Source organism: Triticum urartu, chromosome 2A, assembly GCF_056163025.1.
Source record: "Triticum urartu cultivar PI428250 chromosome 2A, HENAU_Tu73, whole genome shotgun sequence".
In the NCBI taxonomy this organism is placed as follows: domain Eukaryota; kingdom Viridiplantae; phylum Streptophyta; class Magnoliopsida; order Poales; family Poaceae; genus Triticum; species Triticum urartu.
In genome coordinates this window covers 394,577,620-394,597,308 of record NC_141874.1, presented here as the reverse complement: position 1 = coordinate 394,597,308, position 19,689 = coordinate 394,577,620, and the positions used below count along the sequence as shown (strand labels likewise).

The 19,689-nt window shown below is 45.2% G+C and overlaps 1 protein-coding gene across 1 annotated transcript; it reads right to left on the bottom strand.

The window, feature by feature from the left end:
• Window positions 1-373: 373 nt before the first annotated feature.
• LOC125536849 (uncharacterized) lies at window positions 374-15,579 on the bottom strand. Its single transcript, XM_087541475.1, has 7 exons — window positions 15,350-15,579; window positions 13,507-13,597; window positions 4,793-5,308; window positions 4,640-4,711; window positions 3,571-3,660; window positions 1,867-3,255; window positions 374-658 (listed from the first exon to the last, which is right to left on the bottom strand). Exons 1-6 carry the CDS (start codon window positions 15,577-15,579, stop codon window positions 3,208-3,210), a joined length of 1,047 nt encoding a protein of 348 aa, XP_087397601.1. The 3' UTR covers window positions 374-658; window positions 1,867-3,207.
• Window positions 15,580-19,689: the final 4,110 nt, after the last annotated feature.

The following is a 19,689-nucleotide window of genomic DNA, read 5'->3' as shown; positions in this document are numbered from 1 at the left end:
TGTACTCATGTTTGTATGGGTTTGTACTACGCGTGTTTTCACTAACTAGACTTTGCTCTGTTTTTTGGTAATATTTTTTGCTCGTAAGTTTTCAACAGTTTACTGTATCGTCGCCCCTGTACTTGCATGGTTTGTATCATCGAACTGAATGACATTTTATTTAAGAATAAAATGTTTTTTTGAACTAAACATTTTTTTACAATGATGTTCTGGACTTCTCTTATTTTACGACCTGTACTTTTACCATTTGAATTACCTTGTGTGGATGAGCACTTGAACTTATAGAATTTAAAGTTTTTTGTTTTAATTCTTATTTGTTTTCTTGTCCGAAATTATGGTATCATCATCACTGAACCTGCATGGTTTCTGTAACTGAACTAAAATAAACTTTTACCCAAATAAATGTGAACACTGGGACATTTGTACAAGAACTGAATCTAATGCCAATATTGAATTTGCTGGTTCCATACGCAAGCTAGCTACCAACATCAACTTTACTGATCCTAAAATCAATCACCACCACAAGAACACAATAAAGTTATCCAAATGGTTGCTCGAGGAAGAGCTAGCTGCTAAATCCGACCACATTTACCGCTTGGAGTAGCCAACCACCTGTTTATAGAGGGATTTAGCGACGTCAGCGGCCGCCATCTCGCGCCTGAGAATCAAAACAAATATTCAGGCGAATAAATAAGTGCACAAGAGATATTTCTTTAGCAAGACATTTTCACGGAACAGGCAAACCAAACTTTTTCAATGAACTTTTTTAGGTTTATGTGTTCAAACTTGCAAACTTTCCAAACTAGTACTTAGCTCGCTTGTCGTTTTTCACTTCACTATGGGATCAGAAGTGCACAACATATACAAACATTAACTCAAGGATCATTTGGGGCAAACAACAGAACACAAAACTGAACATCAAGGAGATAAATAGCAACAGTTTTTGAACTGGATTAAAATTCGAATTGAACTAGATTAAATTTAGAAACTGAACCAAGTGTGTCACGAGTTAGTCAATGTGGAAGATAATTCCATTTGCTATCTATCTATCTCTCTCACATCACCCTGCTGCAGCAACAAACAGCAGCAGCACACAAATGCGCACGCACAACAAGTAGCTATCAAGCAGCAGGGGATTAAGGCAACATGATACATCAGCCAACAGCAGGCAGTACTGCCATTTTATGAACTCTCCTTTTCTTTGATCTTTTTATTCCTAAAACTTCCACTGGTGAACCCGTGAACTTATCTGCTTTTATAATTTTAACTTTTTCAGAATAGTCATACCATGTGTATACAGCAAGAGTGCCCTCATATCTCAATTTTTATGTATCATACAATAGCATTAACCATAATTGAGAAAAAGAGGATTTTGCATACACGCCGATGGTGCTAATGCCAAATATAATCTAGCCATGCTCAACATCCAGTAAGGATGAAAAATGCAATTCATGATGTTAATAGATCATACGGCCTCCGAATTCCATACTTAATTATTTCACAACATGTCAACGCTCCCACTATTCAACTTGTACTGGCGTCAACGCTCCACTTGGACAGCTGCCAGCACCCCTGGTGGATGAGCTCGCGCTCCAGGGCAGCAAGGCGACCAACGGGAACTGTTCACGGTCGTTCTTTTTCTCAGCAACGAACCACAACGAGGTGGGGGTGAGGAGGGGAAGCAGGGTATGGAGCAGCTCCCGCCAGAAACGGGTGCTCTCGCTCGTGACCGCCGTCAAAGGGACGCCGACGATGGGCTCCGACAACGGATGTGCAGCAGAGAGAATTTCATGGGGAATTCAACTAAATTCAAATTTTTGCATACGAAAAAGAATGTAAGAACATTTGAGACAGTAGTGTATTTACTTGTCGATGTCATTGCCAGTACCTAACTTGCTCATCTCCAGCTCTTCGATGTTGCTACTGCCGTTGTTGTTGCCCCCATTTTCTGAACCTATCTCGGCGCCATATCTGAACCTCCATTTTTTGTTTTATTGAACTGAACCAAAAATAAAAATAGAGCTTAATTTAAGTTAACTAAAATTTAGAAATTGAACTTAACTAAGATAACAAACTGAACTCTCTTTAGTTACTACTAGCTATGTGATCAAAATTTTCCTACTCGGAATATCAAAAAGTTCTTCACTCATTTACCAACTAGAGTAAGATGGCATGGACAATCTTAATAAGCATAACAAGATAGCATGGACAATGAGACCAGACTTGCAACAAGAAATTATTCATTTATTAACTCATCAAGTTTCTAGAAACTATTAGTAGGATACAAACAGTACTATCTTGTGATATATGATGGCAAAGAAAATTAGTACTAAGACAGAAAGAAGCATGCTGAAGCTCAGTTAGATACGGAGGAGTAGTATCTTAGAAGCATGAAAATGAAGCACTTTTCGGTTACTCAAATAACATGGGGAATACATCAGATAGCCGAAGTAAAAATAAGAGTTGACTTAACTAAACTAAAAATAAGAATTGAACTGAACTAAAACTGGATATTGAACTGAACAAAATTAGAAATTGAACTGAAGCAATAAACTCAACCGAGACTACTATGAACTTATATATTTCATTTGCACAGTGAATTACAAATCGCATTTGAACCATTGAGCTTTTGCACAGTGAAGTTATATTTTCTTATAGCAAGCTACACTAGAATTGAAAATGTTTTGGATCCAGACACAAAACGAGGAATATTCAACTTGTTTTTTATACCATTTTGATCACTTGAACTAATAGTGATAGAAAGTAAGAAATATGTACAAGATGAATCTTTCTAGCTGCTTATTGGGGACAATTATTAAGGTAAATGTGTTTATCACATGTAAGTGTACAATATTTTTTTTGCAATTCAGAATGTACAAACTATTTGAATAGTTGCTGAAAATAAATGACATAATAATAATGTATGGTGCGAATTTTGTCATGAATCGTGCGCCCAGGAGCGGCCGAACTGCATGATGGCGCTGCTGCACCAACGAAGAGTAGGAGAGGTGGAAGATGGAGGCTGGCCTGCAGATTTCGCCGGCGGACGCCTGCTGGAGCACCTCCTGCTCCCTTGCCGATGATGGAAGGAGGCATGGACGTCTCTGCGATGGGGGAAGGAGGGACAGGGGAGGAGGAGGAAACCCGGTGGAGCACGGATGAGCGTACGTCGCCGAGGAGGAAATCCTGACCAAGAGATCACTTTTTTCACAAAACTAAACTCTTGAACTTGCTACACGGCAGTCTTTGAACCTCCTACAGGAACAGAATATATATCATTACAACATATATATTTTGCGAACTTGGAGCTTGTACTCAATAAGAATCTCTTGTTTCTTGGGCACATATCAACAGAAAACACTCAATAGAATTGCTTGTTGTACTATATTTTATAGAACAAATTATACTGAACTTAACTAAAATTAGAAATTGTGCTGAGCTAAAATAAGAAACTTAAACTGAGTGTCTCACTAAAATAAGAACCTGACAGACTTCACTAAACCGCAGTCTGTGTGAACTCTTCCAGAATTTCAGAGATAACAGCTCTTTTCACGCACAATTAGTTCTTACCTTTTTGTAATGATAGTACTGATTTGTTTGTAATGATGGTACTGATCTTCTGAAACATATGTCGTGGACCCTTGACTTTAGACAAGTGACCTGCCATCGCAAACTTAGGATATTGGACTTATCTCCAAGATTAGACTGTAAATCAAGTGGTCTTCTACTGATTGCTGAAGCGTTTGTACATGTAAACATTTTTGCTGAATTGCTACATTTTTTCTGCTCCGCACTTACTACCTCTCAAGGGTGAACTGATATCAAAATTCTATTTTTGCCAAACTGCTAAAAAAATCTGTGTAGTTTACGTCCATGGCGGCAGTGTGCAGTAGTCGAGCATGTAGTGCGTATGCTGGCTGCCAATGCTGGTTGTAGTGCCGTTATTTGCCGAAAGCATGCTGGCCACATCGCCGGCAAGCTTCCATAGAATTGAGACTTGCAGAATTCAAACTAATAAAAAGATGTAGAATCCATCAGTGATCATGCATCACGTTGGACTGTTGTATGTACTCGACTTGGATGGATGTGCAGCGCTTGGTGAAGATGGTGGCCGTTATTCTACTTGGACTGATGTCCAGCATGTTCATTCCCATGTTGGTGGTGCTGGCCACCGAAGCCGGGATACCGTGCCCATGCACATCGAGCTACTTTGCAGTCTCTGCAGTTCACAGACATGAAAAAGGGGGGGGGGGGGGGGGGGGGGGCACTTTTTATCTTTGAATCGTAGCAAGAATTCCATGGTATAATACTGCAGTTCCATCGAATTGGAGTACTAATTAGGAAATGTCACTAATCTACAACTAGAGAAGTCCCCCAAAACCCCAGCTTCGCTGCTAATCCTAGAAACCGTAGCAATAATCCCGTGCTACTTGAGAAATCGTGACTGGTCTGCAGCTAGAAAACCCCAGCAGCAGCAAGCACCCCGGAGCCGCCACAAATCGGCCAACGAAATCGGAAGGCAGCGGCCGGCGCGCGCATGTACGGTGGTTAAATCGACCCTAAGAGGCCGGCCCGGGCAGATCTAGAGCAGACGGAGACGGAACGTCGGAGGGGGCAGAGAGAGAGAGGCGCGGCTTACTCTTGATTTTGCAGACGCTACCGTCGTGGGCGGCGCAGATGAGCCTGGCCTCAAGCGGCCACCGGTCACGCTCTGCACAAGAACAAGAAAACTGATCGAACGGTGAGATGTACGGCCGGCGTAGATAGAGCAATGAATTCGGTCATGGGTCACCTTTGCCGAGGAGGACAGCATGCGGTGGTGGCGTCGAACGACCTGCAGTGATGGCGTCGAACGACCATGGCGGTAGTGGGGGAGGAGGGCCTCGCCGGTGAGCAGGCCGGTGGCGTGGTGTCGCAGGGGCGGGCGTCCCTTAGGAGGTGTGGGGCGGTGCGTGGCCGGGAGGTGGGGACGGCGCCGAGAGGTGGAAGCAGGGGCGGCGCCGAGAGGTGGAAGCAGGGGCGGCGCCGGGAAGAAGGTGGGGACGGGGCGGCATCGGGAAGAAGGTGGGGGGTGGGGGGGGGCGGCGCCGAGAAGAAGGTGGGGACGGGGCGACGTCGGGAAGAAGGTGGGGGGGTGGGGCGGCGCCGGGAAGAAGGTGGGGGCGAGGCGGCGCCGGGATCCAGCCGGGGAGAAGGTGGGAGCGGGGTGTCGCCGGGATCGAGACGGGGAAGAAGGTGGACTTGGGGATGCGGGAGTGGGTGGGCTGGGTTTTCTTTTTTTTCCCTTCGGGCACCACCGGTTCTGATACTACAGATCGGCCCCTATATATGAGGGTAACAAAATAATATTATGTTACGAGTAACAGAATAGCTCAGTCCTATATATATATATCTGTGTGTGTATGGCTTCTGCACAGCATCTCCATTATCATTATCAGTACATCCTACGCAGGTGAGTTAGGATGCACTTGATCCCAGAAAGGTATCTATCCTTCAAACTAGAGGAGTGCTTCAAACTAACAACAATACATAATATCCAACAAAAGAGGGGCGTGCTACAGCAGCAGGATACATGGCTCAGTCTAGATATCAGTACGAATCAAGTTGTGCATATTTGTTGTTGGCATGAACCACATAGCCGCATGTCGAGTTTGCAAAAGTCATCCATCGCATGGAAGCTTGATGCCTTTCACACACAGAAGATTACCTGGCAACAAGCTATGTCGATGAATCTCTGGATATGGTGATTCATGAAACCCATGGTATGTTGTGTAAATACAGTTCCCCCTAGCGAATGGAAGTTGCGTAGCACGGTAATCATCGCTGCTGATATGATCGATGATTGGTTGGATGATCGGATAATTAAGCCCGAGGAATATGGAGTGGTTGCCGAGGCTGTAAACCCGTCTCCAGTTGAATACGCCTGACCCAACGGAGCTGGGATTTTTCTCGAACACGAAGCAGCTATATCCATCAATGTCACGAATGCACCAGGCATTGTATTGCATGTGGTTTGATGTAATTGTTTGGTCAATTTGGTACGTGCGAATGAGCATCAAAAATCACTGTCAGCTGAACGAGCGATAAACCACCACCCATCGGCTGGTATGATTCCAGGTCCTGGAACCATGAAGGCCATCGCATTTGCGCCTGCTGCAACAATTCAAATTGGAGACCAAAAGGACAAAAATGAACGATCATGTTCAGGAGTATGTGTGGAATTAAGATTATTCTAACAATGACACATATCATAGACAGAGAATTGCAATGTCGTGGTCGGTGGTCATAATCATACCCCAAGTTAAAAAACTAAGCCAATGGATTTCATATTCTAGCAATATGTCATGGTCCAAACATCATGTAACAATGAGCGGAAAACATCTATGACAGGGCCTACTCATATTCTACCATACTGTTCTCATATCAACTCTAAGCAATAATATGTGTTGTTATAAAAATATTGGAAATGAGAGTAACATATGGCAATCATGAGGTTATGCTCATAATATCTATTCTAACAATCAATAGATGCCAATTGTTCTCATATCAACTCTAACAATAACATGTGTGGTCATAAAAATCTAGGAAATGAGAGGAACATATAGCAATGATGTGGTTATAGACATACTATCTATTCTAAATTTGTAACAATGAACATGCAGTCGTATTCATAAGGTAAAGATGAGATGAGATGGAACAATTACACGATGATAGATTCCACTAGTATAGGAAGCCAATCTGTGCGTCGACCGCGTAAACGATGCCATCATGCACTATAGCATCAGACAGAAATGTTGCCTCAACAGGATTGACGATGAGCCATAACCATGTATGGCGACCGGATTCCAGATAGACTAATCCCATGTTGAACAAGGCAATAATCTTGTAATCCATGTAGTCTTATGATGGTGTGGGCACTTTGCAGATTACAACTTTCAGCAAACAGAGGTCGAGCCAAAAGCTCGACGCGTCTCGTGCGTAGTAGGCATGAGTGTCCGGCAGGCCGCGAGGCTCGATGGCGACAGTATCCAACAATGGAAGGGTGATCTCTCGCTGGGTGTAGATATCCACGAGACGCCACGGACTACCAGATTGGTGCATGAGGATGATCCAGTTGGCCTTCATGCCTGCCCAGTAGTGGTCGTGCATGAAAGACAGGTGGACGGGTAGTGGTAGCATGTTGAGGGGCACCACGACAACCTTCATATGATCGTCAAGTCAGTGTCTAGTCCACCTGCGAGGATCGGGCATCAGCAAGCAGGGTGTCTTGAAAAGAGTCGGCCGGTTGCAGACGAGTAGACGGTACAAAGACACTGCTAGACGGATGGTGCTGAGCAGGTCCACACGATTACAGATCTGCTCCAAGAGAACATCGGGGAGGGAATTCCAATCACGGCTCTGCGTGTCAGTCGGTTCTGCCATAGGTTTTTTAGGGCGCTGAGTGATTGGGGTTTTCGATGCCTGTGAGCCAGCGGGGAAGTGGATTCGGGCAGGCGAGCAAAGAAGCTGGCGTGTGTGGCCGAGCAGTGAGCGGGGGGATATGGTACGTGCGAGCTACCAAGGAAGATGGCGCAGGCGGGCGAGAAGTGAGCGGGTGGAAATGGTGTGCGGCCGACGATGGGGAAGAAAGGAGGAAGAAGAAGAGAGGAGGAAGAACAGTGAAAGACGGGGAAGAAAGCACATTAAATCTCAATTCTACTAGTACTACTACGAGGATATACCATCCTTCAGAGTGTCAATAGTTATGCCAATGACATATGGGTCTACTTCAAGAGGGCCCATATGTCAGTTAATGGAGGAGAGAGCTGCGTGGGCGTATTTGCGGAAGCGTGCTCCACTGGCAAACATGATGGTAGTACTCCTGGGTAAGGCTGATTTAGTAACACCAACACGCTGGTTCAGCTTATTAATTAAGTGTCCCATCTGCTATAGCGTGTATTGTCACTTCACTGTGAAGACTAGTTGAATAGTTCTCTCTGACCGAGATGGGGAATAATGGATTGCGAAGACTTCCTATCTACAGTATCCCTATGCCTGTACGCTCATCCTGTCCAACAAGATGAAACATTGGCCAAGGCACCCGACGCCAATAATGTAGGAGTACTAGTACTAACTCCTTTTCGGTTTATAGGGATCAATTCAAAAATCTCATCAACCAAGATAGATGATGAGGGGTGGAATATTTTTTGTAGTTTGCAAAAACACTCAATTAATGTACTCGTTTTTCTCAAAAAATTATGTTTACCAATGCATTAATTTTGTGTCAAACTTTGACCATCTACTCCCTCCATGCAGGTGAATAAGTCATCTTTGGTTGTGCACCGTGACCAAGGAGGGAAAAACAAGAGAAATTAATGTTTATTTGCTACTCCCTCCGTTCCTAAATATAGTCTTTTTAGACATTCAAATGGAATACAACATACAGATGTATGTAGACATATTTTAGAGTGTAGATTCACTCATTTTGCTCCGTACGTAGTCACTTGTTGAAATCTCTAGAAAAACAAATACTTCGTATTTGGGAACAGAGGGAGGCTTTTACTTCATATTTGGGAACAGAGGTAGTATCACCATATGGAGGGAATGGAGGAAGCTTGAAATATGAACATGTCAATGGGAGGGAGTAAAAGCCTCATGCATGCATGCGTGAATGCAACATGCAACACTCACACGTACACATGGATGCACGCAACACTCACGCACCTATGCGGCACACAGCACACGACGCAACACACATGCTCACGCTCAAGTTCTCAACATACCCCCTACGTCCGTGAAAGACTGTACATTTAGAGATTTACACATTGACCAGGGCATAATTAACGCCCAAAAGTAACAGACTTATGTGTGCATGCAACCATTGAGAGAAGATTAAATGAAAGTTGTTGCATGCTGTAATTAAGGATAGATATGTAGCCTATAGCTAGAGCACAAGTTGGTGCATTAGTCAATCAATATCAATTTAGATTAAAGGCTAAAATGCATTGGAAGTGCAGATGTACACTCTTTGTTTTTTAGCCGATGTACACTCTTTGTTAGAAGACCGAGGGAATACATGTGCATGCACTCACATACACACGCAGGGTGGTTCACACGCAAGGGTTGGACTCCTGTCGCGCCTGCGTAAAGTTTTGTTTAACTGATTTCTTTGCTTTGCCAACTGACAGGTGGGACCCAAAAACCAGCTGACAATTTAACCAGTCAACAAAGTGTCACGTCGAGGATGTGGCTGGTTAGTAGGGTGCAATATGGTGCTCTACGATGAGCTAGTGATCGTATAATCACTACAAAACTATATATAGTGACAGTAAAGAGCGTATTGTTACATACATTGACCGGCAGTGTATTTTCCTTGTTCAAATTAGGCCATATTAACCGGAAAGGATGCAGTATGGACTAGTACTAGTACTGTTTTCATGTGTCCCGTCAACTCGCTGAACGAGGAGAAGCTTGCTTACTACGCCTCTCCCTCGCCCACGCGCGCGGTGGCTTGCAGGAAGAGGAGAGGGTTTTGACTACAGCGCCCTCCCCCTCTCCCTATCGCTCGCCCTCGCCCTCGCGGTGGACGTGCAGCAGTTCAATCGGTGTCACATTGCCAGAAGCATATTGTACTGTAGTATCATCATTGTTGGACCTTCTGAAGAGGCGAAGAGCCAAGTGCAAGGTTCACACGAGTACTAACTGTTGAACCTCCCGAAGAGGCAAAGAGCCAAGCGCAAGGTTTTATAGGAGTTTTCGTCCTAGTAGGAGTATGCTACAACTATAGCGAACGATGCTACTGTATGATGTCTCCACGTCACCTATATCCAAAGCCGTGCCACCTTTTTTGCTCAAAGAGTGTCTTGGAGGCTGTGCAACAACCACATATGTTGCACGTACACATAACACATTTACTAGTAATAAATTCTAACGGACAAATGCCAGTATGCCACAAAAGTTCATCTCCAATTCATGTGATAAATTTGTGCACGACTGGTCTACATATATTCACAGCGCTATCATTCACAATTTACCATACCCTACTTACACGTTATAGATGGGCTACTTGTCCTCCTCCAGGTTCCAGTCCCATAGCGGTGGGCAACGGGAATCATTATCACGGCTTTCTAGTCCGGTTCCACAAGATGGAGACTCATCCAAGCTGAAGAGGCATAAATCAGGGATAGCGTGTCCCAACATGTCGTTCATTCGGTAGTGTGCACTGAAGACACAACGATGCTTCATGAACAGCAGACCTTCGCTGTCGTGCACGGAAGGTGGCATCCGCTTCACAATGGGGTAGTTGTCCGCAATGAAAAGCGAGTACTCTCCAAGAGTGTTCCTCGGCACCCACATAGCATCATGGGGGTCGAACTCGACGCCGTTCATCTGGTACACTCGGCATCTCAGATCTAGAGACATGGTGACGTACACAGTCAAGGTCCATGCATAATAATGTTGTGCTCAAATATGGCGGTCAGTAATACTATGCAGCAAATAGTACTACTCCGGTATAGAGGAAGTAAAATAACCGGCTTATTATATATAGCCACTCTTGGCTACATGGATGAGATAGTAAGACATGGAAAAACAAAAATGGTGGCAGCTAGTGGGTTCAAGTCTTCAAGGGCCTAGCTTAGCTATACACGTCCTCCAAGGTAAAAAGTACTCCTACTAGTACTAGTAAGTAGTACAACAACGAAAGAGAAGGTGAGAGGGCTAAAAATATAATACTAAATGGAATACCTGGGTAGATGGTGACGATCCGATCATGGTAGATTGTGTGACCATGTTGCACATCAGTGGTACCATGGGTAATGACTGCTAAGATAGTTGACCCCAATATGCCAAAGTCAGCTACAAGGTTCTAGGTTAGACCGAATCACGGATGCAAACGCACATCCAGGATCAACCATCTTATTTTGATCGGGGGATGACTGGTCCCTGCAAAATAATGGAGTACCGTTAGGGATGCAAATGATGGTTTGTGCATTCCATTTGTAATCTCCCGTACCGTAGGATGGCAACCAGATGAAGCAAGTCCCCTGGCTTGTCACCGCGAAGATGCGGCCTAGATGGCACACGACGTCTTCGAATGTGTAGGGGTACAAATCTGTTGCGGCCAACATGTGCCAGCCTCTGCCGTTACTGCCTCTTGCATTGATGGCAATCCTTATGTCGAACACCGTGATGAGATAGTAATCGGCGTAGCCACGTTGCTTTGTCGGCGGGTCCGCAATTTCTATCTTCTTTAATCTCATGTAGGCATCATCATACGTATTCAAGCCCAGCCAGTTCGAAGGCCGATCCCAATGGTGGAGAAGGGGTCTACGAGAACAACCGCAGTCCTGTGGATGTTGTGCAAAATGATGGTGGTATCCGGCCGGAGGTATGCAAGCCAATCTTCGTTGGCACTGACCCAGACCTATATATAAGACGGTGGGCAGCGGAGAAATTACGGGATGAAAATGTAATAACTAAGTGCTACATGATCAAACTCCATGACTGAACTGCTCATTGGACAAAATTCGACTACCTCTCAATGTCGGCAACTCTAGCGAAGTCAACATGCAACCATGGCCAGGGAGCGGTGGACTGTTCAAAGGATTGTCCCATAGAAGAACCTTCTCCTCGAGGACGCATGGAAGACCAACAAGCATGGCCTTTTCCTAAGCCTGTTTAAGCACTGTTTTGAAAAACTTGGTGCATGAAGCATCGAGTCTTGCGCCGGTGAGGATGTTGGAGTGGCATGCGATTTCTCCCAGAGGATTGTCGTCCAAGGTCTCCCTGCCCCGACGAGGAGGAGAACCGCCTGGTGAATCCATGGGAGCAGCGACGAACTGCCTTCTCTTCAGGGGGAGGGGAACTGGCGAGGAGGAGATAAGAGCGTAGTAACCACAGGGCCTCGTCCCGTCCAACTGTAGCTCCTCGATCGTTCCTTAGTGAAGGGGTGAGGCTATTATTTACTACGTACTTGTACTATAGCAGTACTAGTACTACTTTCTCAACTAGTAGCGCGATGTACTATACTTCTAGTATAGTGCACTAGTTTTGAACTCTTGAATCTCAGGGCCAAGGAGTTACAGTTGGAGGTGGAGGGTAGTACTGTTCTCTAGAACCATCGTTGTACTATCAATGCTGGGAAAGTACACATGTGTAGTGGGTACTCTCGGTGCTCTATTCAAGCGCATAGCTAGCCTACTCAGCCACTCCTCAGACGCACACACTAGCAACCTGTTTATCAGCGACGATTACTGCGGGGGCAGAACATTTGAGTTATTTGATACAGCAAGACTAGGTTTTTCGCTTCCATTTGTGGAGGTGTAATGGTTATCGTCGAACTTTGTTAGTAGTTCCTTCTTTATGAATGAGATGAGGCAAAGCTTTTGCCTCCGTTTCAAAACAAAAAACACGTCAAGAGGAATTTCTTTTATAGAGCCGATAATGGAGTGAACTCCATGCGTGCAACGCCATAAGCTACAGAGTGGTAGAGTATTATCAATTTACGTACAGAGCCATATTGCATAGTTCCCAATGCCACGCTGGGCTTTTCCGGCTCCTCGGGCTTAATTGGGAGGTGCTAGTTTAAATATGCTAGTACTAGCTGATGAGGAAGCTGCAAGCGAGGTGCGGCTAGGGTGAGCATGCAAGCCACGATATGATGGGAAGAAAACCCGTTCACATGGTTTGGCTATCCAGTGCACCCAGATTGTAGTGCGACACGTCTGTTCGACTTCAAAACTCAAACTACCTCGTTTTGTGGAGTACTATTTAAAAAAGGCCATTGTGTGTTCGGCCTGGATCGAACCCCCCAAACGAGGTATACACCCCCACAACCACTAGTAGTACTCGTTGGAGTACAACGCAACCTACAATCGCCTTTTGTCTCTAGTAGTACATTGTTCCTTACAAGAAACCACTAATAATGCCAATAAACCACTAATAATGACAAGAAACCACTAATAATGCCAAGAAACTACTACCACTTGCATATGTGGCAGAATTAAGATAAGACTACCTTATTAACCATTGTACATGCCCTTACCAACCAGCCCTACCAAGAAACGACTACTCTACAAAGTGCCATTATAGGAACGTTTCAACCCATGTCGTCCCTTAGGTCAACGCCTTCTATTCGACCGGCAAGTTAGGCATTATGACTTGTGGGACCTACATGTCAGTCTCCACAAAAATCCCCGAATGACCTCCTACCTCCGTCCCATCCACCTAGTCATCCTCGGCCATGGGACGCAGCTACCGCCGCCGGCAGAAGGCGAGGTCAAAACCGCCGGCGATGCGGAGCCCATCTTGCAGCATCCCGGATGCCAGCTCCATCCGGCGCTCGTGGCCGCTAGCTAGCCAAGATAGCTCCGTCCAGCTACTTGTCTGAAGGTCTGCTAGCTAGATTGGCACAGCGGCGCGGCGGCTTGCTTGTGCGCGTCACGCTAAGGCCGGCCATCTAGCTCGAGCGATGGCCAGCATGGCGGCTTGCTCGCACGTGAGTCACGCTCGGGCCAGCCTGCCAACCCATGCGGAGGCCACCGCGGTGTCCGGCCCGTCCGGCGGAGCGGCGGCCAACTCGCTCATCACCGGTGCCACTGACGAACATGCATCAGTACTGTTTGAAGTAATGTTCAAGAAAGATAATGATTTAAGGAGGAATATAATAGGATAGAAGGTCAGATGTGGGTCCCTCGTGTCAACGGTCAAACAAAATGTGTTAGTTTAAGCGGCCTCGTCAGCACGTACGTGTGGGCTAACCCTGTCATAAACGGGTTTAAACGAGCCTAATCAGCACTAGGTAGTAGTTTTTGGCACGGATTAAGAAATTTCGGGTATGTTTTTGCTATTTTTTGTACAATAATTTCTTCCTAGGGCTGGTTGAAAGTGGTATTTTTTGTTAAATACTCTACATATTGTAAGTAGGAGTGAAAGTTAAGCTTTGGAAGACAATAAGCAAGGCTAGTTATATAGTGCCTATGTGTACATGATTGAAAGTAAATATCAACCATGAGTGACTAATATCTTGATGGAAAACTCGAAACTATGGAAATACTAGCATTTTTTGCATGGTTGGTAATACTAGCAATGTTCACGTGTGTTGCAACGAACCATAATTAGAATAATACTTATTCATAAAATTGATACAAAACACTATAATTTTGATATACATATATTACTAGAGATATATTATGTTTCAATCAGAAAATTTTCCTTGGGCTGTTTTGGTGAGGTGAGGGAGGGGTGTGGTTGATTTCAAGATACTAATTATGGGTTTTTCTGCAAATTGGTAGAGAAGTGGGATGTTGTTGAGATAAGGCATAAACTTACCTCACAGTCGTTAGATGTAGATCTAATGGTCAAAAATGACGAATTGCAGACACACCATCATCACCAACTTAGTCTTCTATAGGAGTACTAGCAAGATGTCCGTGCATTGCACGGAACATCAAGATGCATTTTTTATAAAACACTTGTTGTGATTGACCATGCGGGAGTAATCCCATGTGTAAAAACTAATGATATCTCGAGAAAGAGGAGATAAGGTGAAGAGGAGTGGGGCGTTGTCGTCGGTTTGCCATGGCAGATGTCCTTGTGAAAGGACTTAGTCGTGGATCCATCGCTACGGGTTAGTTTTAAGGGTTAAACCAGACAAAGGGACACGGGGAATTTTATACTAGTTCGGCCCCTTCGAGGAAGGTAAAAGCCTACATCTAGTTGTGATTGGTATTGCTAGGGTTTCGAAGGCCAGGGAGCGAATCCGCTTTGTCTGGCTCTCGAGTTGTTGTCTGTTGTCCTGAACCGCTGCCGAGTTGTCCCCTTATATACATGGGCGGCGCCCGTCGGTTTACAGAGTCCCGAGACCGGCTCATAAACGTGTCCGGTTCGGTCTCCACTCTTTCTATCTTACAATACAAGTTTCATACAAATGTCGGTTCACGGCTACGGGCCTCAAACCGGTTCTGGGCCCTGGACCTTTCCTCTTTTGTCTACATGGGCTTCAAGCATAATCAACTAAGGATGAAGTTAACCCGGCCTTTCCTGGCTGGTTTACGCCCAGTAGTAATATCCCCAACATTAGGCCCCAGATTGATTTGAACAGGTTCATGTCAATCCTTAGTAAAAACTTCGTCTTCAACATCTTCTCATAATTTAGTAAACCGCCGTGACATCATCTTCTCGGATCGTGGTAAATCGTCGTGACACCACCTGTTTAAAAACTGTGTATGACACATCTTCATTAATGGGTCTCTGACAATCGAGGCGACAGCTCTGCCTTACTTCCAAATTTCCGGCCCCTCGATTTTCGCGCCTGACACTTATCCCTTGCCTTTATAAATAGGACCGAGGGGTCATTTTCACCTTTTACCCCTCGTGCCTCTTCGCGTCGTCTTCCTCGCGCTGCTCAGCCTCTGGAGCTCCGCCGCCACCGTCGACCGTCGCCTCTGCTCTGACCCTGGCCGCTGCATCATCCTGAACGCACCAGAATACTGCGGCGCCTTTCCGCTTCCTCACTAGCTCAGGTAAGTTCTCTGCTTTTTTTTCGCCACAGATCTGTTCTAGGGTTTCGACATTCTTCGCAGTTCTTCCGAAGTTCATCAGTGCTTCAGTGCTGTTCTTCCCTGTTCTTCCTTTAGTATGTAGATGGACACTTCGTGCTTGACATATGCCTTGTCGTAGCTAACCTACCATTGTCCTCACAAATCCTTATGCACAAAGAACTGATCTAGTCCTTCATAAATTGCTTCAGTTCTGCACCCCTTCTAGATCCAATTATTTTTGCTTTTCTGTCTTATCTTAGATCCGAAAATTTTATATGTCACTGTGAGATCTATTTCTATGTTCCTGTGATATCCGTTTCTCCTCGCACCAATATAGGCGGTTTGACCTTGTATAAGCAGTCTATGCCATTAGCCCTCTGATAAACCGGAGGAGCATTTTACCTTCATAATTATGCTCCGGTTTAACAGTGTCTGAGTAATCCTGTGCTAGTATTACCTTTTTCTCTGATTGCATTAGTCTCCGGTTTATACCATTTCACATATCAGTATGTTTCTTACTCCCTTGTCTCTTGCATATAATCATGCGTAATTTATAAACTGGCCTTTCATTTTCAGCTTGTTTGCTTCGCAATGGCCAAACAATTCACTGCCTGCAACTGGGCTCGTTCCCAGGTTACTGAGACTCAGTTGAATGAGATGGTTAGCATCGGCTCCCTGCCTAAGAAAACTGAGATCAAATGGCGAGTTCCAGGAACAGAAAATCCTCCAACCCCAAGGCAGGGCGAGGTGGTGGTCTTTGTTGATCATATAGGCCGTGGCTTCAAACCGCCAGGGTCAAAGTTTTATCGAGATGTGCTTGCCAGCTTCCAACTTCATCGACAAGATATTGGTCCCAACTTGGTTTCCAACTTATGCAACTTCCAGGTCTTCTGTGAAGTATATTTACAAGAAGAACCAACTTCAGAACTGTTCCGGGATTTCTTTCACTTAAGCCGGCGCACAGAGTTTGTAAATGGCCCGAACACAGAACTTGGTGGTGTCTCGATTCAAAAGCGGAAATAAGTTGAATTTCCTCATGCCAAACATCATAGCCACCCAAAGGAATGGAACCAAACATGGTTTTATTGCAGAGACACTTCCCCTGAAGACGAAAATCCCCTGCCCGGCTTTCGTGTCCACAGACTATCCAATACTCACCCCATGCCTCAACGCCTGAGCTCTTCAGAAAGGGCGAAATACGCTCCTTAACTCGCCAAACTCCGGGCCTTTATGGCAAACGGTTTAACAGGCGTGGACTTTGTGCGCTGTTGGATATCCTAGAGTATCTTGCCGCTAAGCCGGCGTCCCGGTTTAATGTGTGAATATACCGATGAGGTTGACGAACCTCAACGCCATTGCAACATCCAATTATCTGAGGAAGAAGTCACTGAAGGTGTAAAGAAGATTCTGAATGAGTCAGAACTGATCTATAGTCAAACTGGTCTGAGTCCCTTCTATGCCAAGAACAAACCGCCTGCTGTAAGCATTATACTTCCTCTTCATCTCTAATATCTTTAACTTATGCAACCTGTAACCCTTCTTCTTTATATGTAGGGTGATGACCCCTTCTGGAAAAGGAAAACCGTAGAGAAAGCGGCAAAACCGACTGGAGATAAAGTGGTCAAGCCATCCCGCACAAAGACCAAAGCCGTAAAACGGACGTCAAAACGGAAAATGGCTGACCGGTTTAATATGGAGCTTGATGATGATACTGATGATCCAGAAGTTGAGGTAGAACTTGACTCACTTGGCTCTCTTTTCATGCATCTCATTAACAATGATCTTCCTCAGGAGGACGCAGAAGCTAGTCAAGCTGATGACGTAGAGGTAATTACCCCTTCCTCCGGTTCAGACTCTATGCCAACACAAAAAACTCGCCAAGTAGTCCGGAAAGTAAGCTTTTCTCATCCTCTTGCTCACTTGGATCCAACATTTATTTTGAAGACTCGACAGCATGAAGCTCGCCAGACAACCCGGCACAATGGCCAACAGGTCACTTCAGCCGGTTTACCTGACACTTCGGTTCGGAAGCGCCGGTCTGAGGTCTCTCCTACTTCTGACCATTCTTACCGCAAGGCAGGTTATTTCAGACAGCCTCTTATCCGTCTGATTCAAATTATCAGGTGACACCTCCTTCATCTTTTGGTGAATCGACAACAACTCAACTCCCCCCTTTGAAAACTGTGGCCGGGTGAGTTGTAAGAACCTTTTCCTTTCAATGCGCCATAAATCCTTTGAATAGGATGTTAATCCTTTTTTATTCTGTTTGCAGGGCCAAAGCCAGACCCAGCAAGAAAGCTCGGGTCACCAATCCGCCAGAAGACCCTGTCGCCGAAGAAGAAGAACCAAGAGGTGAACCGGAACAGACTGGTGAACCGGAAGACCCCCATCCTGAAGCTACTTTTGATGATCCACCCCTTGAAGGCCAACATACCGATGAACCAACAGATGTTGAGCCTGCCGCACCCGATACTGAACCGGCAGAGCAAATCCGGGCTAGTCCGGTGAAAGACACTGAAATTCCAGCATCATCCACCAAAAATCCTGAAGGCCAAGGTGACGATGTTATTATTACTGGAATAGGCCACAGCTCTCCTGGCCATCCCGTCATTTTAGTTCAGCATAGTGCCAAAGAAGAGCAAGCTGCCTGGGATAAAGGTAAATGGAGCAGCGACTTATCAAACTATGCTCATCTTAACGCTGATGAGCTTCATTCTGGCTTCTTGAACCGTCTGCACTCAAACCAGGATTATGAAGCCGGCTTGGTGAACTTGATGAAAGAGCGATATGAGGTAAATTCCTCTCCCTTTGTATATTGATTTATAGCTGAAACACTATCTCAAGTAGCCCCCAAGGGCCGTTTTATGATTGTTAATCACAAACCGGGTCTTTGTAACACTTTAAGCATCTCATCATTGATCCTTGCAATGGCAGGTTGCTAATAATAGATAAGAATCATCTTGAAAAAATGAGATAACTTTCTGCAGCATAGCCCCAAAGGCCGGTTTAACTTGGCAAGTTAACCCGGTTTTTAATCCACACATCCGTTTTAGAACAGACGCACATTAGCCCCCAAGTGTCAAGGATAATGCTTTCATTGTTCTGGAGACTTGTATAAAGTGTAGTACTTGAGAGCAAATAGGCATTAGCCCCCAAGTATGAAGTGCATAACTTTCTTATACGCTTTGTAGTTTAGCACAGATATATGTTGTTTGTTTAACATACCTTCAACGTTGCAGGCTGAACTGAGAAACAAAGATGCCCGAAATTCTGACTTGCAAGAAAATGTGAAGTCACAACAAGCCGAGGCTGCAAAAGCCAAAGAGGAGCTGACCCAGGCCCTGGCCGGAATGGAAAAGCTGAAAGAAACCTTCAACCAAGAACGTGCTAAATGGGAAACCGAGAAATCCGGTTTAACCAAAAGAGCTATAGACGCTGAGGCAGCCCTGAAGCCAGTGGTTGAAGAACTAGCCGATTTGAAACGCCAAATCAATGCTATGACATCTGCTATCTTTGGTAAGTGCCTGCTTATGTATGTTGCGCCAGTCGATGAATCTTATAACTGACCAAAATGTTGATAAAATCTCTGGCAGGCACTCGGATCGCTCATCTTGGTACAGATATGCGGATGAAGCTCAAAGCGGCATATACATTGGTTGAACAGCTATACACTGGGTCTCAACGGGTTATTAGCACGACAGCTTATAACAAACCGGCGCCAACTTTGATTAAGGAAACCCTTGAGAAGCTGGGCATGTTACCAGCCCGTATTGCCGAGTTGAAGAGAGCAGCTGCCCGAGCAGGAGCTTTAACCGCCCTTATTTGAGCCAAAGCCTGGATTCGAGACCTTGAAGCGGAGGATATCATCAAATGATACCTAGGTGTCAAAGAAGACGGTTCAAACTTCGACAATGATGATCTTCGGCGGCTGACCAAACAGATGCGGCCAGCAGCCAGCAAGTTGGCTGAGGATACCGATTTGTCCCATTTTCAACCGTTTTATGATGCAGAAGGGAAAAGACAGCCGACCGACATCCATGAAGTCGAAGAACTTGTGCCTCCGATTCGTAAGCACACTTACGCTCCTGATATTAACCCTTCCAATCTTATCCATGAGGAAGCAGTATTTCAAGCCTTATCTGGAATCGATTGGTCAACGACTGATTTC